This window comes from Oncorhynchus masou, chromosome 19 (genome assembly GCF_036934945.1).
Source record: "Oncorhynchus masou masou isolate Uvic2021 chromosome 19, UVic_Omas_1.1, whole genome shotgun sequence".
Lineage (NCBI taxonomy): Eukaryota > Metazoa > Chordata > Actinopteri > Salmoniformes > Salmonidae > Oncorhynchus > Oncorhynchus masou.
In genome coordinates this window covers 23995159-24016793 of record NC_088230.1, presented here as the reverse complement: position 1 = coordinate 24016793, position 21635 = coordinate 23995159, and the positions used below count along the sequence as shown (strand labels likewise).

Here is a 21635-nt window from a genome sequence, read left to right as displayed (position 1 = left end):
GGAAGGTAGCACACATGCTCCGGCAATCATATCTGAGTGGTCAAAAAAAACCAAATTAAATATTAAATATCGTATTTTTTAACTAATATGTCAACACAATTTATTCAGGGACTAACCGTGTGGAAAAAGCTGCACACTGAGAATTATGTCGCGTGACGTTTCCCCTCCATCTTTTTAGGAGGTTGTCAGTTTCGTAGGCAAAGGAGTTGGCGCAGACGCGGCACTGACAGAGGCTCTCTACCTGCTCCGCCAGTGTGTGTAATAATGGCCTGGAAATCAGGAGGAGCCAGCCACGCAGAGCTTGTAAACAACCTTCGCAGTAAGTTTACTCATTATATAAAGTGGATAATTAAGCATTTTGGTTTAGAGATCTAATGGGGAAAGAATAATTGCTGCTTCCAAAGCATGGTGGCAACGGTCGGGCTAGGCTAGAAATGGGAGGCTAGTAAAAGTTTTTACCGCGTTAGCTAGCCGTTGGGACACCACACTGTTTCCATTAGTTACCACAGCCAATGTGTTCCTCTGTAGTCACGCTACAGTAATATCAGGCGGGTGTTAGCAAATCTGCACCTGTTAACACGCAATTATTAACTAGTAAACTGTGCTAACAGTAGCTAGTGGCTTCGTTTAATTCTAGGCAGCCGTATTTATAGAGCTTCCGATATTTTATATGCCACCAATGCAATGTACATTATTGTTTTCCCCAACCTCTTTTGGCTTGGTAGTAGCTAACGCTAGTTACCTACCTACAACAGCAGTGTTGCGGAACCAAAAAAGAAACAGCTAATTTGCTAGCTAGCCAGTTCATGGGATATGTATGGCGTATGTGGAGAAATGTGAAACCGTTTATTAGTGAGCTAGTCTACTAACTACATGCATGGGAAGTTCGACTGTGTATATATGTCTATGTTTTTACAACAGCAGCGAAGATTGACAGTAGTGTAGGAGTTTGCGAACAAGCTAGGATATGCCATTCCTTGGGAGAGGGGCATGATCACACCCTGTTGTTATTACAACAGACTACTACTACTGGTCACACTCAGCACTCCTAGGTAGTTGTGCAATACTTCATTCAATTTGTAGTCACACCTGACACACCACTGTGGTAGTTAGTCTTGCTATGAACCAGCTAACATTTGTTTTTCGAATGTCTGTCTGTTTTCTTGTGTGTGTGCCATACAGTAAGGAAGTGGATTAGCTGATTTAGACTGAAATCTAATAGATAAGAACATATTGCTCAAATTCACCCATTTACTAGGAAGATCTTTTTGTTAAACGAGAAAGATCTCCTGAAGACTTGGTGCAGAGAGCAGCTGGTTGGCTTGCCTATATCGGTGTCCAACATGATTTGGCAAGCATATCTAGTTGGCTATATTTACAGTCAGTGTCCAGCAAAGCACTGCAGCAGACACTAGGGCTGGTCTGAGCGTTTTGCCAAAATCCCTTTGGGTGAACATGCACCTTATTGTTCCTTGTTTACATTTGTGATATTGTATAGACATAAAAGGGGACACATTTCACGTTGAGAACATAACATGCACAACACTGCATCCAGGGATACTTAAACGTGGGGTAAAATGTGATGCTGAAGTGGTGGAATATTTTATTCCCAAAAGCTGAGTTCTGGGTAAATTTTTAGCAACACCCATCCTCCCCTGTTATGTGCATGCTGACCCATTTAGGTCTACTCACCAGCTGCAAACCTTAAGTTAGCCTAAGCCGGATTTAAACGGGTCAAACTCACGATGCATGCTAATTCCTGACTTTAGTGTTCTTTGTATCCTCCAGGGTTTCTCTGAGCTAAATGATGATTTTCACACACCGTGGGTTCAGAACATGACGTTTTTGTAAGAGTTGGTCTTTCAAGTGAATAAAAAAACATAACATTAACCTACTAGCCGATTGTGTGCATATACAGTGCATTCGGAAAGTATTCAGACCCCTTCTTCACCTTTTCCACATTTTGTTACGTTACAGCCTTATTCTAAAAATGATTGTTTTTCTCTCTCAATCGAAACAATACCCCATAATGACAAAGCAAAAAACAGTTTTAGACATTTTTGTAAATTTATAAAACTGATATCACATTTTCATAATTATTCAAGACCCTTTACTCAGTACTTTGTTGAAGCACCTTTGGCAGTCATTACAGCCTTGAGTCTTCTTGGGTATGATGCTTCAAGCTCGGAACACCTGTATTTGGGGAGTTTCTCCCATTTTTCTCTGCAGGTCCTCTCAGGCTCGGTCAGGCTGGATGGAGAGCGTCGCTGTACAATGCTATTTTAATGTCTCTCCAAAGATGTTTGATCGGGTTCAAGTCCGGGCTCTGGCTGGGCCACTCAAGGACATTCGGAGACTTGCTGTCTTGGCTATGTGCTCAGGGTCGTTGTCCTGTTGGAAGGTGAGCCTTCGCCCCAGTCTGAGGTCCTGAGTGTGCTGAAGCAGGTTTTCATCAAGGATTGCTCAGTACTTTACTTTGTTCATCTTTCCCTCGATCCTGACATATCCACAGCATGATGTTGACACCACCATGCGTCACCATAGGGATGGTGCCAGGATTCCTCCAGATGTGACGCTTGGCATTTAGGCCAAAGACTACAATCTTGTTTTCATCAGATCAGAGAATCTTGTTTTTCATGGTCAATGCACCTTTTTGGAAAACTCCAAGCGGGCTGTCATGTGCATTTTACTGAGGAGTGGCTTCCGTCTGGCCACTCTACCATAAAGGCCTGATTGGTGGAGTGCTGCAGAGTTTCTCCCATCTCCACAGAGGAGCTCTGTCTGTGACCATCGGGTTCTTGGCCACTTCCCTGACCAAGGCCCTTCTCCCCGGATTGCCTAGTTTGGCCGGGTCAGCCAGCTCTAGGAAGGGTCTTGTTGGTTCCAGACTTTTTCCATTTAAGAATGATGGGGGCCACTGTGTTCCTGGGGACCTTCAATGCTGCAGAAATGTTTTGGTACCTTTCCCAAGATCTGTGCCTTAACACAATCCTACGGACAATTCCTTTGACCTCAAGGCTTGGTTTTTGTCTGACATGCGCTGTCAACTGTGGGACCTTATATACACAGTTGTGTGCATTTCCAAATCATGTCCATTCAATTGAATTTACTACAGGTGGACTCCAATTAAGTTGTAGAAACATCTCAAGGATGATCAATGGAAACAGAATGCACATGAGATAAATTTTGAGTTTCATAGCAAAGGGTCTCAATAGTTATTTCTGTTTTTTTTTTTACACATTTGCAAACATTTCTACAAACCAGTTTTTGCTTTGTCATTATGTGTGTAGATTGATGAGGGGGAAAATGAATGTAATCCATTTTTAGAATAAGGTTGTAACATAACAAAATGTGCAAAAAGTTAAGGGGACAGAATTTTTACTTGTTCATCTAAAACTGTTGGGAATGCAGGTGTAATGTATCCTTGTGACCACTGAGCAACATAGTGGTAAGGTTGGGGTCTGGGGGAGTATTAATGAGAGCAGCAGCACCGGCTGATGCGGGCACTTCCTAGTGTTGGCACCAGTTGTCAGTGGAGCCTCCTGTGGGGGGATTAGTCTACTCTGAAGGCACTGCAGTGTTTGTGAGTCTCTCCATTGTCCACTGTGGAGAATCACACTGTTTCCCTGTGTCCTCAGAAAATGGGATCATCAAGTCCGACAAGGTCTATGAAGTCATGTTGGCCACAGACAGAGGCCATTTCTCCAGAAGCAACCCCTACATGGACTCCCCACAGTCAATAGGTGTGTGCTTATTTCTTGTAGTACAATAAAGTAGTGTAGGGCAAATTCAATAACCCAGCCATTGATGAATGTTAGAAACTAACTATCCCTCACTTTGCACCCAAAGGCTATCAAGCAACCATCAGTGCGCCACACATGGTAGGTCTAGCTTTTACTTTTAATATTTGTTTAAATTGTTGCGTATCAAACATTGATCGCCTTGCTCTTATCATTTATACCAACTGAGCAATACCCAGAGGTTTACAAGTACAGTGCTGACAGGTGGTGATGCAGTTGTATGTTGATTTCTCCCCCAGCACGCCTATGCGTTGGAGCTACTGCATGATCAGCTGTATGATGGGGCCAAAGCTCTGGATGTTGGGTCTGGCAGTGGAATCCTATCTGCATGCTTTGCACGAATGGTGAGCTACACATGATGATGGGTAAATGCATAACATATTAGGTAATGTATTCTGGTGGGGGAGTTGGTAAATTGTCCATTTCAGGTTTTGGGGATATTTTAGGTTCTGAGTAATGTTCTATGGCACAGACCTTCCTAATTTATTGTATTTAACAGGTAGGTCCCAAAGGGAAGGTGATAGGAATTGACCACATCAAGGAACTGGTAGATGATTCTATTAACAATGTAAAGACAGATGACCCCAGCTTGATAACATCTGGTCGAGTCAAACTAATAGGTAAGTCCCAAAAGCAACAAAGCAAGATGGGAATTTTTCTCTCTAATTTGGTGACTTGTATTGTTGGGTTATTAAAATGTATTGTACAAATGTGTCGGTTAAATATAAAACAATCACTAGTGAAAGCCTACACACCCCTTTGTATAGTCTTCACATTTTGCTACCTTATTCTAAAAGGGGATTCTATTTGATATTTGTCCTTCCGATCTACACAACCTACTCCACATTTTTTCGAAGTTTCCAAGTTAATACAAAATGAAGATGTATTGATTGCATATGCTTCCACACCCTATAGTTAACACTTGGTGGAAGAACCATTGGCAGCCATTAGAGCTGTCAATCATTTAGAATAAGATTCTACCAACCTTGCACAACTCTTAGGGCAACATATATCCATTGTTTTTGTCAAAAACATCAGTACATTTGGTTGAGAATCATTGGACAGCATTAATTCAAACCTTCTCTGACTTAAATCTACTTTAAAATGTAGACTTCCACTAGACACTGTATAAGCTTAAAACAGGGTTGGTGATACACTGACTAAAATAAGGAATGTTTCAAAGGAGTCTAATGAATATTGGTCATTCCTTGGGAGAGCAACACAAAGCAGCTTAATTGATGTGGGTGCAGCACTCTGCTGAATTGTTGAAAGGAGAGTTTCTGCTTTCGCCTGCCCTGCAGTCAACCAGCTTTTAAAAAAAAAATGTTTTTACCTTTATTTTACTAGGCAAGTCAGTTAAGAACAAATTCTTATTTTCAATGACTGCCTAGGAACAGTGGGTTAACTGCCTGTTCAGGGGCAGAACGACAGATTTTGTACCTTGTCAGCTCGGGGATTTGAACTTGCAACCTTTCGGTTACTAGTCCAATGCTCTAACCACTAGGCTACACCGCCGCATTATCCTCGTAGGCCAGAGACAAGGCCTAGCCATCATCTCACAGCTCTGCTGTGTGCCCTGGCATTCTGCTTCTCAGTGTGCGGCCTGCTTGGCAGCTATAATGTTGGCACTGCAGGGTGGCTGGCAGCATGTGAGTGACAGCTGGTGACTGTTTGTTGTGTTCCAGTGGGAGACGGGCGGATGGGCCATCCAGAGGAGGCGCCTTATGATGCCATCCACGTGGGCGCGGCAGCACCCAACGTGCCACAAGCAGTAAGTTCCCAAACCACAGAAAAACACAATTGAAGGAATCAAAGTGGTCCCGGCTAATAGAAGCCACATCACCTAAATCCACCATCCTTAGGAATGCTGTGATCAGAGTAGAGATGAACAACAGCACTGACTAACTCTGTTAGATGAAACATGTCAATTTGTGATTATGGGCTTTGGTCGGTCGGTCTCAGGGAATGTTGGTGTGCTCTATTGTGCTATTTTGTCAAACAGTCCCCTGGTCTATTCAGTTGTAGCTACACAGGCTAGACATTGCATGTTAAAGAGCGACTGAGTGGAAAACCAACTTTTCTGTTTCAAAACGGTGGTATCGATATAAGTCGGGAAAAACACATTTACAATGTGTAAATACCAAAACACTTCAATTAAATGCAGTCTCAAATAGCTGCCTGTCCCCTTTTTAATAGCCGGGCAACAGGACACATTACAGAAAATAAATGCCTCTTTCAAATCAACGCCTGGTCTAAATCAATTGTTTACAAGATTACCATGAATTGTTTACGAGGTTCAATGTTTGATTTGTTGCATTAAACAAAAAAATTATGGCTATCATCCATTTTTATAGCCAGTAAGAAACTGCTTGCCATTGGCTGAGAACTGCTATCTAACTGGCACGCACAAAAACAGTCAACAATTTTGGGAGTACAGAACCCTAGAAATTGGCAGATCACCCTCTAGTGGTGAGGCATACTAACCCAAAAGAAACATGATGCGGTGTGTAAACGATAACACATTAGTGCAGGAAATTAAGAAATGGATTCAAATGCTGGAAGGAAACAATTAACTATGCAAATAAGCAAAAGCTCTGGACATTAAGGAAATAGATGCCTGGCTCAAATGGAAGCCTTTCTATAATATGCGCCTGTTCAGTGATTTAAGCAATTACACGCTCGGACTATTAATTGACGTTTTACGGTAGGATCATTTTTGTCATAAAGTCAGTCTCGTCTAAAACTGATATTTGCGAGATAAGGGTACGATCCACCTTATTACCTTTTCCTGATCCACCTCTACGCAGACGACACCATTCAGTATTCTTCTGGCCCTTCCTTGGACACTGTGCTAACTAACCTCCAAACGAGCTTCAATGCCATACAACACTCCTTCCGTGGCCTCCAACTGCTCTTAAATGCTAGTAAAACCAAATGCATGCTTTTCAACCGTTCGCTGCCCGCACCCGCCCGCACGACTAACATCACCACCTTGGACGGTTCCGATCTAGAATATGTGGACAGTTATAAATCCCTAGGTGTCTGGCTAGACTGTCAACTCTCCTTCCAGACTCGTATTAAATATCTCCAATCAAAAATCAAATCTAGAATCGGCTTTCTATTTCGCAACAAAGCCTCCTTCACTCACACCGCCAAACTTACCCTAGTAAAACTGACTATTCTACCGATCCTCGACTTCGGCGACATCATCTACAAAATGGCTTCTAACACTCTACTCAGCAAACTGGATACAGTCTCACAGTGCCTTTTTTTTTCCAACAATTGTTTACAGACAGATTTATTTTACTTATAATTCACTGTTCCTAGGCAGTCATTGAAAATAAGTATTTGTTCTTAACTGACTTGCCTAGTTAAATAAAGGTTAAATAAAACTGTATCACAATTCCAGTGGGTGAGAAGTTTACATACACTAAGTTGACTGTGCCTTTAAACAGCTCGGAAAATGATGTCATGGCTTTAGAAGCTTCTGATAGGCTAATTGACATCATTTGAGTCAATTGGAGGTGTACCTGTGACTGTATTTCAAGGCCTACCCTCAAACTCAGTGCCTCTTTGCTTGACATCATGGGAGAATCAAAAGAAATCAGGCAAGACATCAGAAAAAAAATTGTAGATCTCCACAAGTCTGGTTCATCCTTGGGAGCAATTTCCAATCGCCTGAAGTCATGTTCATCTGTACAAACAATAGTACGCAAGTTTAAACACCATGGGACCCCGCAGCAGTCATACCGCTCAGGAAGGAGACGCATTCTGTCTCCTCGAGATGAATGTACTTTGTTGCGAAAAGTGCAAGTTAATCCCAGAACAACAGCAAAGGACCTTTTGAAGATGCTGGAGGAAACCGGTACGAAAGTATCTATATTCACAGAAAAACGAGTCCTATATTAACAACCTGAAAGGCTGCTCAGTAAGGAAGAAGCCACTGCTCTAAAACCGCAATAAAAAAGCCAGACTATGGTTTGCAACTGCACATGGGGACAAAGATGGTACTTTTTGGAGAAATGTCCTCTGGTCTGATGAAACAAAAATAGAACTGTTTGGCAATAATGACCATTATGTTTGGGGAGGAAAAAGGGGGAGGCTTGCAAGCCGAAAAACACCATCCTAACAGTGAAGCACAGGGGTGGCAGCATCATGTTGTGGGGGTGCTTTGCTGCAGGAGGGACTGGTGCACTTCACAAAATAGATGCCATCATGAGGTTGGGAAATGATGTGGATATATTGAAGCAACATCTCAAGACATCAGTCAGGAAGTTGAAGCTTGGTCGCAAATGGGTCTTCCAAATGGACAATGACCCCAAGCATACTTCCAAAGTTGTGGCAAAATGGACTAAGGACAACAAAGTCAAGGTATTGTAGTGGCCATCACAAAGTCCTGACCTCAATCATATATATATATGTGTGTGTGTGTGTGTGTGTGTATGTATATATATAATACACACACACATATATACATACATGTATACACATACATACATTATACATGTATATATATGTGTATTATGTGTGTGTATATATATATACACACACACACACACACACACGTATATTTATATGTATGTGTGTGAGAGATTGTGGTCAGGACATTGTGATTGCCACTACAATACCTTGACTTATGTGTGTGGTATATGTATTCTGGCAGAACTGAAAAAGCGTCTGAGCAAGGAGGCCTACAAACCTGACTCAGTTACATCAGGTCTGTCAGGAGGAATGGGCCAAAATCCACCCAATTTATTGTGGGAAGTTTGTGTAAGGCCAACCGAAACGTTATACGCAAGTTAAACAAGTTAAAGGCAATGCTACCAAATAGTAATTGAATGTATGTAAACTTCTGACCCACTGGGAATGTGATGAAAGAAATAAAAGCTGAAATAAATAATTATCTCAACTAATATTCTGACATTTCACGTTCTTAAAATAGTGGTAATCCTAACTGATCTAAAACAGGGATTTTTTTTTACTAGGATTAAATGTCAGGAATTGTGAAACTGCATTTCAATGTATTTGGCTAAGGCGCATGTTAACTTCAACTGTAAATCTCGTTCTCAGTAAATCAGGTTTGAAATCGGGGCTAAATCAGTCATTTCAGCATGTCTGAGAAGACTAGTCTGATGGGGTGGGAAATTTGAAATGTTTTGCCTTGGAGGGTATCTTTTATTCTGACCCAGTGAGTGTCCTTTAAATCTCCTCTCCCAGCTCCTGGACCAGCTGAAGCCAGGCGGCAGGCTGATTCTGCCCGTGGGGCCGGCTGGAGGGAACCAGATGCTGGAGCAGTACGATAAGCTGGAGGACGGCAGCACCAAGATGAAGCCCCTGATGGGGGTGATTTACGTGCCTTTAACAGACAAAGAGAAGCAGTGGTCCAGGTGGAAGTGACTTCCTACTCTCTCCCCCCTCTCTCCTTCACACAGTGGGCAACGGTGAAATGGTGTGGCCTGGAGTAGATCATTGGGCTGAGTTTCCTGCTTGTCGTCATTATTTGACTCTTCCATACTATGGCAACTGGCTGCACATTTTTGTTTTGTTTTAATGCAATAAACCAGTATGCTATTAAAGCTGTTCAGCAAAGCACGTGTGGTGTCAAACAAACCATGTGTGGATACTTTGGAATTATATCAATGGATTCTCTGAGTTAATCTCATGTAAATACTATTTGATATGTTTGATGGTTGGTATTTGGCTATGATACTTCTTGCTTGAGAGCATGTCAATTGTATCATCCTTGTTCTTGAGGGGAAGTGACATTTAGCCTCATTATAGGGAAGAGTGGGGTAAGTTGAGTCACCCTTGTTTCCAAATATTTAGGACAGGTCATAATTTCATGGAGTCTGAAGGAAGAAACCACATGGGGGGGGGGGGGAAGTGGTAAGCAAGTTAGGTCCCAAAAAAAGTCTAATGCCTTTGTTTAGGGGTGTCATGATGCTTGTATCTAAACCAATGTAGATAATAAATCAAATCTATACATCAGATTGGGTCTATATAAGCTACAATTATTAGACTCTAAACAGCATGAAAGTCAATCCTTGTAGCTGTGTGGGCTAATATAGTCAAAATGTTTTCCTTGGGGAAAGTTGAGCAGATTGAAGTGTTTTCTTCCCAGGTGTAATGCAAGGCATTATCACTAGGATATGAGGTAGAATATAAGCCTGTGTTAAAATATGCTTAATTATTAAGACAAAAAAGCAATTGTGTTTGGGAAACAGAGGTTTTTTTTAAAGGTAGTGGTAATATTTTATTCAGTACAGAATTAACTCCATACCTATGGTAAGTTGTGCTAAAAGAACAAGCAATGTTTTCAGAATTGTTTTGTTTACATAAATGCTGATTATTTCCAGGGAAACCTCATCTGGAAATATATGTAGATATATATATATTTGTTAGAAAGAATACTATATTCCCCTTGACAGAGTGATGCTGAATGTAAAAAAAATGGTTCAACTTACCCCACTCTCCCCTACTGCATAATATACTAGTTCTTCATTGGTTAAATCTGAAGAGATGGAGAAATCAAATAACCATAGGGACATTTGCATTTTGCACATGGTATGGGGCATTCTATAACAGTTTGTGCATGGAGGTGTCTAACTCTAACCTACGGTTGCATGATGAGGTGGATATGATTTGACAGTGTATTTCCTCTTTATGTCCATCTCTTAATGTGTTGCCTCTTTCTCACAGGGATGAACTTTGAGGCGACAGACTATCCATATTCCACATTTCAATGTGAACCTGGAGGAGACTACTTTGGGTTCCAACAACAGCCATTGGATTTCTTTGAAAACAACAAACCATGGTGATTTTGTTTTTTCTCCTTTAACTCTACCTAGAGTATCATGCTGAGGAATAACCCCTGAGGTCGGAATAACGACTGCTGGAGATTGAACAGAAGAATGTGTTGGGGATTGTTTAAAATATATATTGGCCTGCATTTTTTTGGTTGTGAATTTTCCTTTTGATTTGCTGCAAGATTTAGTTTTTGTGGTTACATCTTGATTTGCTAATCAACCATTTCACAATAATGCATTTCAGCTCCAAACAAAGCGGAGTGTAAAGACTGTTCTGATGAGGAAAGCCTGAGTTGAAGAGATTATTCAGCCACTTACTTTAGAGTGCATCTGAAGATATCTGTACTGCTGCTCTGCTAACATATATCAGCGTCGTCGCCTAATAGGAAGTGAATGGGCAATGATGTATTGGGTTATTTCGGAGTCACTTATTGTAGGTAAGAATAGAAGATGTTTCTTAACAATTCTACATTCATGTGGATGTTATGGGCGATCTTGAACAAATTGTGAATAGTGATGAGTGAGAAGGTTACAGGTACAAAGACCCCCCCCCCCCCCTAAATTATAACCTCTGTTATTGGTAATGGTGAGAGATTCGTATGTTTTGTTGCAGCCTTTGTAACCTTCTCACTCATTATTCATGATTCATTCATGATTTTTCTTAATCATGGTATTATCAGGATTAATTTAGAAGGGTTCAGAAACATCATTACTCACTTTGAAAGAAAATTACATTCTTCATTCAGTTTCTATTGGTCAAAACATAACCAAAACAACCTGCAAATGTATCACAGGTTTGTATAGTCACAAGCTTGATGTAAACTTTTGGCTACCTTAATACACTATAAGCCCATTTGTCCAAATACTTATGACTTCTTCAAATGGGGGACAAGATACATAGTGCTTTCCTTTCTAAACTAATAAAACAAATATGACAACACCCTAAAATAAACAGTGACATTCTATAATGTTGCCTCATATGAAACATTTGATCTCAAATCCAAAATGCTGAAGTACAGAGCCACATTTAAAATGTTAGTTTCACTGTCCAAATACATATGGGAGTGAGTGTGTATATACACATGTGAATACGTGCACACATTCAGGGTTGTGATTTGCCCCATGATTTGTGTTCTGCCTCTGGTGTCCATGACAAGACTGCAAGCTTTACTGATTACCGACACTAAACAAAGCAGAGCCACACATATATTATATATGTGTGTGTGAAACAAGGTAGCCGGTGCGTTGCCAAAATACATTTTAATGCAAAGCGATTGAATGTCTGTTTAAAGATATTGAATATTGGATGAGCTATGGCTTTCACAATTTCTGGAATGGCAAAAATGAAAATAAAAATATGCTTATGTTTTTGTGCTATGGAGTGTTTATTGCTACAAGCGCGTCTATGCTGTTGAAGACGGCTTCTATACTGCCATTTCCGAGCCACCCTAAAAAATATGTGGTAGAGCAGGAAGAATTTAGTCTGTGTACCAGACTTTTTAGCTAACATTCCACTTCTTGACACATCTTTGGCAAATGACAGGAGTGGCAAAAGGTGGAATACAATAGCTGAACAGAGATGGAAGAATCCACATTGTATATTCAGATTGCATCTCTTACCAATTTAAAATACTCCTAAGCCTTTGGCACAGAATCACAAAAGACATTGATCAAGAGTTAACTTTACTGTCTCACACAAACTGCATACAGACTTTTGAGATACATCTACACATCAACATTGAAACTACATAGATAAAGAAAAGCAACATACCACACCAGACACATCCTAGAATGCTTTATGGCTTGATATGGGCTTTTCTGGAATTACTTGGTTTTATAACAAAATAATAATTTTCAGTAATGATTGAAACAGACAATAAATTACACATCTCGCTATCCCCATATTTCAAAGTAGTCTGGTAAAAAGTTAAATTCTACGCCAAGCCTAATAGATATACAGCATCATAGCACAACAGTGGCAAGAGTATTACATAATGAAGTACGATATATCTCCACGAAAATATACATCCATGACTTTGACATTTTGTTGTAATATTAAAATAACATCTTTAAGGGTGAAAGAAATCATGAAAGAAAAAGGAAAGCATCTCTTTCCAAACCTAAGTGTAGACAAGCATCAGTTTGTACACTAAGTGAGTGTACAAAAGTGGCAAAAACATGTATTTCCTGTTAAAAGCTGTGTTTGATTTAGCTCACCTGGAGTGCTGTGTGGGTAGAGTTTGCACTTTTGGGACCATTCCAAAGAGTGATCGCCGCCTACCTCGCACGTCGAGTTATCTAAATCGAGTGCACCTGAAGAAGTCGTACACAGTCGTGATGTAGAAAGTTTGTTCGGTAATCATGAAGACTCCACCTGGCCAACAGTTGACTGACAGTGTTGGGGTTTCCCATATAAATAGAATGAATTGAAGGGTCTTGGAACCTCTCATTCTAGTTCTGTGGAGCATTCATCCCTGTCTATGCTGCTACAGGTACATGCCATTGATGAGGTAATCAGACTCCTCAGTGGTGAGGGGTCGGGCCTTCTTCAGCTTGTGGCGGACCAACCGCAGGCGACAGCCAATCATGAGCAGCAGCAAAGCCGTGATGATCAGGCCTAGAGCCAATGGCAGTATAGCACCTGCATGGGAGAAGAGAGAGAGAAAGGCAAGTCACAGACACTGTCATATACGATCTGTATTTCTGCATGTATAACATAATATTACAGAGTTATAATAAGTTGATAAGGATGAAGAACGGATCAGAAGAGAACCATGGCGCTCTCCCAGAAGCTTGGCTGGTGCGTAAAACCCGCCAATTCAGACAAACAAAGGGATGTAATGGGTTCGGACTCAAGAAGATGTTGCATAAAGGTTCCTTCGTTATTCAATGTTTTAATTATTTTCACCGCATCAGGGATAGCATACAGACGTTTCGGTTTTACAGCCTTCTTCAGTGTGTAGGTAAAATGTTATTTGAATTCAAAACAGCCTTTGTAATAAAGATCAACAGATAAGCAGCAGGTGCTGAACAGACCTGACTCAGGCCCTGGGTGTCCTCCCATTACTGAATGTGGTTTGGATATTGGAAACATGTCACGCTCTGGTAGTGGTTTGATCTCTGGCCACTTCATGGTCACTTTAAGGGCCTCCGCAGGAAATGTACTGGGTAAGACTGAAACAGGTGAGAGATTGTATTAAGGTCATGAATGATCATGTTCAGGAGTAATTATCACAAGATAATTAAATGTACCTGTCTCTGTGTGTTTGGTGGTGGGGGGAGGAGCCAATGTCGTTTGCTTGTTAGCGGGACCTGAATAATTTTGTTTCCATTATTCATTTGCATAATTCTATTCCTATATTTTATACACCTCATACAATATGTAATGATGATGCACATCAGAATCCAGATAATTCTTCAAAAATGTACTCTACTAGCAAAATCCCACCTGTTCTTTTTATACATTCATTGACGCAGTCTGCCACCTGCAGGAAGTTGTTGTGGTTGCCCTTGCAGCCTCTGTAGATGAAGTGCTTGCACTCTTCAGCCACAGGGTCATAGAACCAGCGTGGGAAGATGCCTTTACATGGCCCCACAGCAGGGGGCGCTGCACAGGGCTCTGCTGGGACAGAGAGAGTGAGAGATTTGGTCTGGTGGAACATAGAGAGAGGGAGAGATTTGGTCAGGTAGAACATAGAGAGAGGGAGGGAGAGATTTTGGCAGGTGGTCTCTGAAAAGTCTGTGATAAGGTAAAATGAGAAGTACCTTGCCTCATCTGTCTCAGGCTAGCCTAACCCAGGGATCAGAGGACAGAGGAGTGCTTTGCTCCACCGCTCAGGGGGTACATGGGAATGAAGGACCCCTGTCAGGCTCACTCCTGTCCCAGCCCTCCATGTCTCACAGTGCCCCCGTGGCCTGCATTTTGCTTTGCCCCAAAGTTTCCAGAGCAGCTTTGTGTGTTTGGTGGTGGGGGGAGTCTCAATGTCTGCCTACAGGGGAGAATCTGCCTCTCTCTGCACTTACTATCACACAAAGAACCTTCCGCTCTCCGCTAGCAAAGACAACACTCTGGCCAACCAGAATGTTGTGCAGACATGCCAAATGGATTTAATTCCTTCACAGCTGTAGTTCATGTTAACCATTACAGGTTTGTGTTTAAATCTGTTTATATGGTGTTTTGATGTGCATGGAATTGCCTACTGGGTTATAGCTAGCTAGGTAGTAACTACACAATAGCTAGCTAGATAATAGCTACACAATGACAGCACCTTGACGGACAAGGCTCTCCTGTTCACTGTGACTTGGCAGTGGTAGGACTCGGGGCACTGCCTTGCTCCAGTCACCAGACTGTGGAGTCTGAGGGACTTGTGGTGGAGTTGGTCTGGCCTCCTCCATGGTCTTCCTGGGTCCACCCTGGGCCATGGAGTGGTCCTCAGTCTCCTCTGGCTGGGCCACAGGCTTGTGTGGGCTGGGTAGATCTGCAGGGTGGGTCATTGACTTCCTGTTCCCATCAACTGTAGAGAGGACAGGGTAGGGTCATCTTGGGCTGTCAGACACAGTATTAACACACATTCACCTGCTCATCATTCATTTACTGCAGCCCTCCTTGCTCTGATATTCCAGACTGTACAGCATCCATACAAATCCATCCTAGTACACTCAAGTCTCAAACTACACTCCATCTTAGTGCGATCCAGTTGAAAACTACAATCCAACCTAGTACACGCAAGTCCACACAGGAAACCTACAGCCCTCTATTTTATTATGATTTGTATTATTATATTACAATATGATCAACGTTTCATTTATGTAGCCCTTTACACTGGTATCCATATATACGGGTTGAAAATGGCAGATTTAGGCACTAATAAGAGCTTAAATTGGAACGCAGTGGCTATACGGGAACATGAGTTTTGACTGACAGCTGCTGTGTGGGTTTTGAGTGACAGATGTTCTGAACTTGAACACCTTTCGCGACAAGTTATCCACATCCCTCCCGGTAGTAGTGCGACTTTGTTTTGGTCTGAGGGAAATGCTGTAAATTAGGATGACTCCATGTATTTTGAAAGATGAGATGTTGAGGATTATAATAAATACTGCTTTGATGTCATACAAGCAAGCCAGACCGACCACCCTTGATTCCAAATGTGTACTTCACATCTCCAAATCATAAAAGTAATGTCATATACAGTGTCAACGTTTATGATCACTATGTTTGATGTACAGTTACAAGATGACATGTCGTCATACTGGGTTGTTCTGAACAGAATGAGCCTGTTTGTTTATTGTGAAGAAAATTTGCCATGGAACACGCACCTGAATGCACGCACCTGAATGCACGCATGACTCCGTTCTATGTGCACCAAAATGATGATCTGTTTCTCTGAATTGCTCTGTGAAAGCCTAACACTGTAAGATTGTATTGTATAACTTAGCTAGTCATGTTGACAATAGAACAAGCTCTAAAATCATGCCCACCTGACCCAGATTGCAATTTATAATGGAAAGTTTTGGGGAATTGCATAAACAATCATGTGATGGTGGAGGATGCAGGGTTGTGTTCCAAACGAAGCAACTACAAGTGTGCTTGCTCTAGTTCCTCAACGGCACAGCTAGGAGAGCTCAAAAAAAGTACATTAGAGTTGAAAACTCTTTTTTAGAGTCATAAAATGCATTGACATGACTTAGGAACTGTGCACACTGTGGAGAGGCCACATAGAGACACCTGTTTGTCCTTTCACTCAAACCCTTGTCATTTTTTGGTCTTATGTTGCACCTATCCCACATTTTCCAGGAACTGTCTTATCATCTTACTGAATGTATCCAGAAGATTTCATTATCAACAAATGTGGGAAAAAAGTACAGTAAATGTAAAATGCGCACTTCACGTCATGTGAACTGTTGTGTCCTCACCTTTGGTCTAATAACTTCCCCAGTATCTCCAAACTATTCCCTTTCTATTGCTAACATGGTTATGCATATGCTTTTCATGTTTATTCTTTAAGAAACATTTCAATTTAGCCCTATCCATGTAGGCCAATTCCCAGGGTTAACCTTTATTTTTACAGTGACGTCAACCATTTCCAGGAGCTCCTGCCTCCCTGTGGCTATCCGCGTGAGGTAGACAGACTGAGTGACTCACAGCTCTGGCAGAGATCCTCGTCAGAGCGTTCTGGACAATTCTGCTTCCCGTCATGGTATGACAGTCCCCAGGGATACTTGAAAGCCTTCCTATGGTTGCTTTGTTAAAGTGCTGTTCTGTGTATTCAATAGGTCACCCATCTTATGTTTGTTGGAATTCGGGATAAGATGGATAGTAATAGTACATTGTACCCATTACGTTACTGTAACATCTGTCTTTGAGGATATTCATGGTTTATAGGTTTAGACACATCTTATATAGGCCTTGTGACAGTGATCTACAGCTCCAGACAAGTTTTAAAGCTCATTTCCTGCAATTCTACACATTTTGTCATGTGTTGTGTGTGATATTTTGTTGACTCAAACATTACAACAAAATGGGCTAAAAAACCTAGCTGAAAAACGTTAGCTGACATGGGCTAGTTGATATGGACATTTCTAACAAGTTTAAATAGGTCTCTATTTTGAAATTGCACCTTGTGCTGTCTACTACTACAACTTTCAAGAGTAAGTTGAACGCCAGACTGAGTTTCTTATCTCCTCCATATGTGCATATCTCATCCATAGCCCCTCAATGCAGTGAATAGATTACAATTACTCCCTGCCTGCTCATATGGATATGGCCCTATCAGGCAGCCAGACATTTCACTAGGGGAGCACTGTTCAATTCGTTTGAGCACTAAATAGCAGGCTCGCTTTCATTATGCAATGGATTCAATCCATGGAGGCAAGGATTTAATTGCAGTGCAAAGTTCATTGTCTGTAATGCATTCGTACTCATTACAGGAAACAGGATCACAGAAAAGCACAAATCAATTTTACCACAACAACAAAACATTGCTATTGATGTTAGCCAGAAATGAGGCGAGATCCACTAATGAATATCTTTCAGTGAGAGAGGAGATTGAAGTGTTTGTCACCTTCAGCTTGGTGTTCTGGAGCCAGCACTGTCACAGTGACATTGTCTGAGCTCTTCTGTCCCGCGGTGTCTGTGACAGTCATCTGGAAGGTAAAGGAGCCCTCCTGTAGACCACTGATTTTCAGTAACCCTGGCTGGGTCACCTACAGAGGAAAAGGATCAAATGTTAGACAGAAAGCAAAGACACAGTCTACTGGAAACATTGGGCTGGTTTCATGGACGCCATGTCATAACGACACAAAGCATGTATCGGAGCCATGTTTGTTAAGAGAGTCATGTTTCTGACGAGTTTTCCACAATAACTAAAAACTCACATCACTTCTCAGCCCACAATAGGGCTCTTGTCCCTGGGTCAGGTTGGGATATAATAACCTCTTATCTGCATATATGCAGCGCAGTGTATCATGGATCTCTGGCTGCACCATGCAAACATCCATGTTGACTAACTACTAACTACCCATGACTAACTAAACACATCAGGTTAGTTGCTAACTGTGTGTGTTCTAAATTAGACCTGTTTTATAGCCTAGCCTACACCTCGGTTTTCTATTGCAAACACAGCATCCATACTCTATACCTCAAGTGTATGGCTCACTTTATAACAAAGAGACAGCCGTGATTCTCAGACCTACCATGTCAGAGCTACCTACAGTGCAACATTATGACGTTCAAGATTACAACTCTGAGGAGAACGTTTTTCTTCAAAACTATGTTTTCCCATCTTTTAAGATGAAGATCACTTTATTGGTCAATTGTACACAAGGTCCAACAGAAATGTGACTTCTGCTTTATCCCAAGCCCTCAGAAGTACACGTCTTCTTTGGTATCATGGCTTTGGCACATGTGTTTGTGCATGTCGCCATCTACTGAGCGGGAGTGTGTGGTCCATCTCGTTACATTTTGTGATACAAAAATGAAAAGGGGAAAAATTGCACCAACAAACCCCTTACACCTATATATCACTTTTTAGTTTAAAAAAAAACGAAACAAAAAAAACTACCCATTCCACTACTTTTGTTCAACACACCTTGTAACTTCTGCAGTAATACTTGTACACCCAAGTCTTTGCAGCTGCCACCACATCATCTATTCTCTGTGATTTACGTTCCATTTCTGCAGTACAGTTGATAACCATGGCAATGAATGCTAAGAAGCCATACCACTCTGTATCGGCTTAGGCCTACTACTCACCCTTTACCCATCATCCTCTACTCTCTCCAGTGCCTCAGTATGCGACACCTTCTGTTCTACTCTGACACTGGCAACCTCAACTTGTCTCTCTCACACCAAGCATTTCTGATCCCCAGCAACATTGGCACACACTGTTTTTTCCACCAATACTACATATTCCTTTGTCCCATACCCTCCCATTGTATACTGCTCACATCTCGGAATCTCCCTCCTACACACCACTGCAACATGACCATAAGCTTGGCGTCTGAAATACATTAGTGGGTTCGGCATAAATGCTATCAATGGATAACTGACATATACTAACATGGCTTTCTCAGGTAAAGGCTCTGCTTCAAAACCCAAAAGGACAGTGTCTTCTCAGTTCCACCACGCTCGCCACCGGGTCTGCGTCGCACCAAACAGCGGGCATCACACACAGGGAATATTCCATTTCAGTAACTCCACCTCAACACTTAACGCCACCCCAGTAACCACTCCGTTCAAAGGCGCCCTGCTCTGGAGAGCAAAGCAAGTCACAGGTCTTGTCACGAGGCGTGTGATACGAAGCGCCCGCTCCCTCTAGGCGGAAGAAAGACTTTAAATCATCACAAGTCTACTTCAAGCTACCTTCACCGATTTAACAGTAGCCGATTTGTTTTCTACCCAGCCTGAGACTACATATGGATCAGCCAAAAGGCAGGGATCAACTTCCCCACAAAATCTCGCTCCTACTGGGCCAGAATCATCCTTTGCATGACCATCGAGACGAGTCCCAGACTCAGAGTTCTTCACCACACCTGCCACCGCAGATATTCATCCTCATTTCGTCAGGTTAAATTACGGAGCCATCAGAGACAGCAGAGTACGGTTTGTTGTACTTGGCACCATTCTTCCTCAACACACATCTTCCCTCCACTCAGCTCTTCTTCCTCGCTGTCCATAACCACGTCTACCTGTTCACTGCGCTCATGCCGCTCCTTCATCCACTGTATTGTTTGCAGAACACGCACTGATGGCATTTCTACAAAGCCTAACCTCTGTTTGTTGGCCCAATTTACTCCATGCTCACAAAATGTGCCACAATCGCCAGACAGGTCTCCTCCTCGTCATCCATCTTCAGACAGGACACACATACATACCGGCATACCGGTTGGAGAAGAGGTTACCAGCAACTGGTCGCCCGTGGAGCTGTTGTTGTTGGGGGTTAAGTGCCTTGCTCAAGGGCACACCGGCAGGCAATGGCATCTAGGATTTGAAACCAGCAACCCTCCAGTTGCCAGCTCATTTGCCGGCAATTTTTTCGGGCAGACCCGGGCCACGCGCCGGCTGCTGGATAGCCTATAAATTTCTAGGCTACCTGCCCCACATTTTTAACCAATGACACCTGCTTCATTGTTTTCAGTGCACTCTTCAGTGTTAGTGTTTACCTTCATGTTGATGGCCGGTTCACCCTTCACCAGGGCCCATTCGTAGCGGGTGACCCCATAGTCGTCCACACTGTCCCGGCCGTCCAGTACCGCACAGTCAGTGGGCAGCTGGATAACTACATCCTGGCCGGCATTACTGCGGGGCGGCTCGTCCATGTCTGAAAACAGCCCAGTCAGAACTAACCTTGTCAAACACACCTGGACTCACTCAGATTAAATCTCATTTTAGAAGCAGCGGGCAATAGCAAATGATTAACCCAAGCCAAACACCAGTCTGATAACTGCTAGTGGTTGTGAGAACAGAATTACCAGCAACCAGTTATGTATTATGAATGTTTTGTCATAAACAATACACATGCATTTATATTGTATCTTATTGAAAACCTGTGATTTATATTCAATATAATTAACAGCAGACAGAACCTCACCTGGCATTTGAGTGCCATCATCAACTCTAGGGTTTTCCTCAGGTCTCCTAATCAAATTGCCCAATTTGTTCACATCTCCATTGCCACTGGAGGAGATGACGTGTCCTGTTGTATTGTGAGCCCGACTGTAGGTGCTAAACCCTACCTGTGCTGCGAATGAACAAACGTTTTTATTTCTATAGGTGCAGCTGAACAAATAGCAGCTGAGGCTGTCGTCCGATTGTCTCATGTCCTCCTGGACCACCGCCACCGTGCAGTGAGGGTCTGCACAGCAGGCATGGAGACAGTCTTTCCAACTGTACACACGGTCAGGAGCCGAGAGGAAGGTGGCTCCCTGCTCAATGGAGGCAGTCGCTCGGATGATGTGCTCCTCTACGGCGTTGAAATCAGCCAGACAGACGTCAACTACCTCTTCCTCCTCCCTGGTATACGTCTGGTCCTGTTGGAGCTGCTTGCGGAATTCCTCTAAGAGCTCCTCCACCCCCGATATTTTAGATTTCAATTCTAATGTTTGAGAGAACCGGGTTTGAATGCTAGTCACTATACAGAACAGCAGCACACACGTAATGAGTCGATGAAGCTGAGCCAAAGCCATTATGTTTACGCAGTTAAATGGCATCCCTCTCAGCTATTTTCACGACGGATGAGAGGCCCTTATTTCAACACAAAAAAAACATATAACGCAAAAGAAAAAGCATCATATTGTTTCATATCCAATCATCTCGAATCACAGGTGAGCACCTTTGCTTCTTTAAAAAACATGCGGTGCTGAAGGCCTTTTGTCCGTATCATGATAACACTGCGAAGGGAGCGCACAACATCTGTGGCGCAGGACATCCACAGCGATTGGAGGCCAAAATAAAATAATTGACGTCACAGTGTTCAGTCTCTGCACACCTGTCAGTTTTGCTTTTATGCAACTTCCTATGACAGATACGTCT

At 42.3% G+C, this 21635-nt stretch overlaps 2 protein-coding genes across 5 annotated transcripts; one reads left to right on the top strand and one right to left on the bottom strand.

The window, feature by feature from the left end:
• Positions 1 to 14: 14 nt before the first annotated feature.
• LOC135506034 (protein-L-isoaspartate(D-aspartate) O-methyltransferase) lies at positions 15 to 11972 on the top strand. Of its 3 annotated transcripts, XR_010450331.1 has the most exons (9): positions 250 to 319; positions 3639 to 3743; positions 3850 to 3881; positions 4040 to 4144; positions 4300 to 4420; positions 5486 to 5571; positions 9018 to 9187; positions 10500 to 10614; positions 10851 to 11972. XR_010450331.1 is itself a non-coding variant. In XM_064925394.1 (8 exons), the coding sequence occupies exons 1-8, from the start codon at positions 265 to 267 to the stop codon at positions 10510 to 10512; spliced, it is 687 nt and encodes a 228-aa protein (XP_064781466.1). In that variant the 5' UTR covers positions 15 to 264; the 3' UTR covers positions 10513 to 11972. The 3 variants fall into 3 exon arrangements, 1 of the variants encoding a protein (XP_064781466.1); XM_064925394.1 differs by having other exon boundaries at positions 15 to 319; positions 10500 to 11972; XR_010450332.1 differs by having other exon boundaries at positions 9018 to 9249; positions 10500 to 11972.
• A 300-nt stretch (positions 11973 to 12272) lies between these two features.
• On the bottom strand, positions 12273 to 21540 carry LOC135506033 (low-density lipoprotein receptor-related protein 11-like). Of its 2 annotated transcripts, XM_064925392.1 has the most exons (8): positions 20695 to 21540; positions 20267 to 20424; positions 17668 to 17809; positions 14875 to 15120; positions 14055 to 14225; positions 13859 to 13918; positions 13643 to 13780; positions 12273 to 13247 (listed from the first exon to the last, which is right to left on the bottom strand). In XM_064925392.1, the coding sequence occupies exons 1-8, from the start codon at positions 21311 to 21313 to the stop codon at positions 13093 to 13095; spliced, it is 1689 nt and encodes a 562-aa protein (XP_064781464.1). In that variant the 5' UTR covers positions 21314 to 21540; the 3' UTR covers positions 12273 to 13092. The 2 variants fall into 2 exon arrangements, with proteins under 2 accessions (XP_064781464.1, XP_064781465.1); XM_064925393.1 differs by lacking the exon at positions 14875 to 15120.
• Positions 21541 to 21635: the final 95 nt, after the last annotated feature.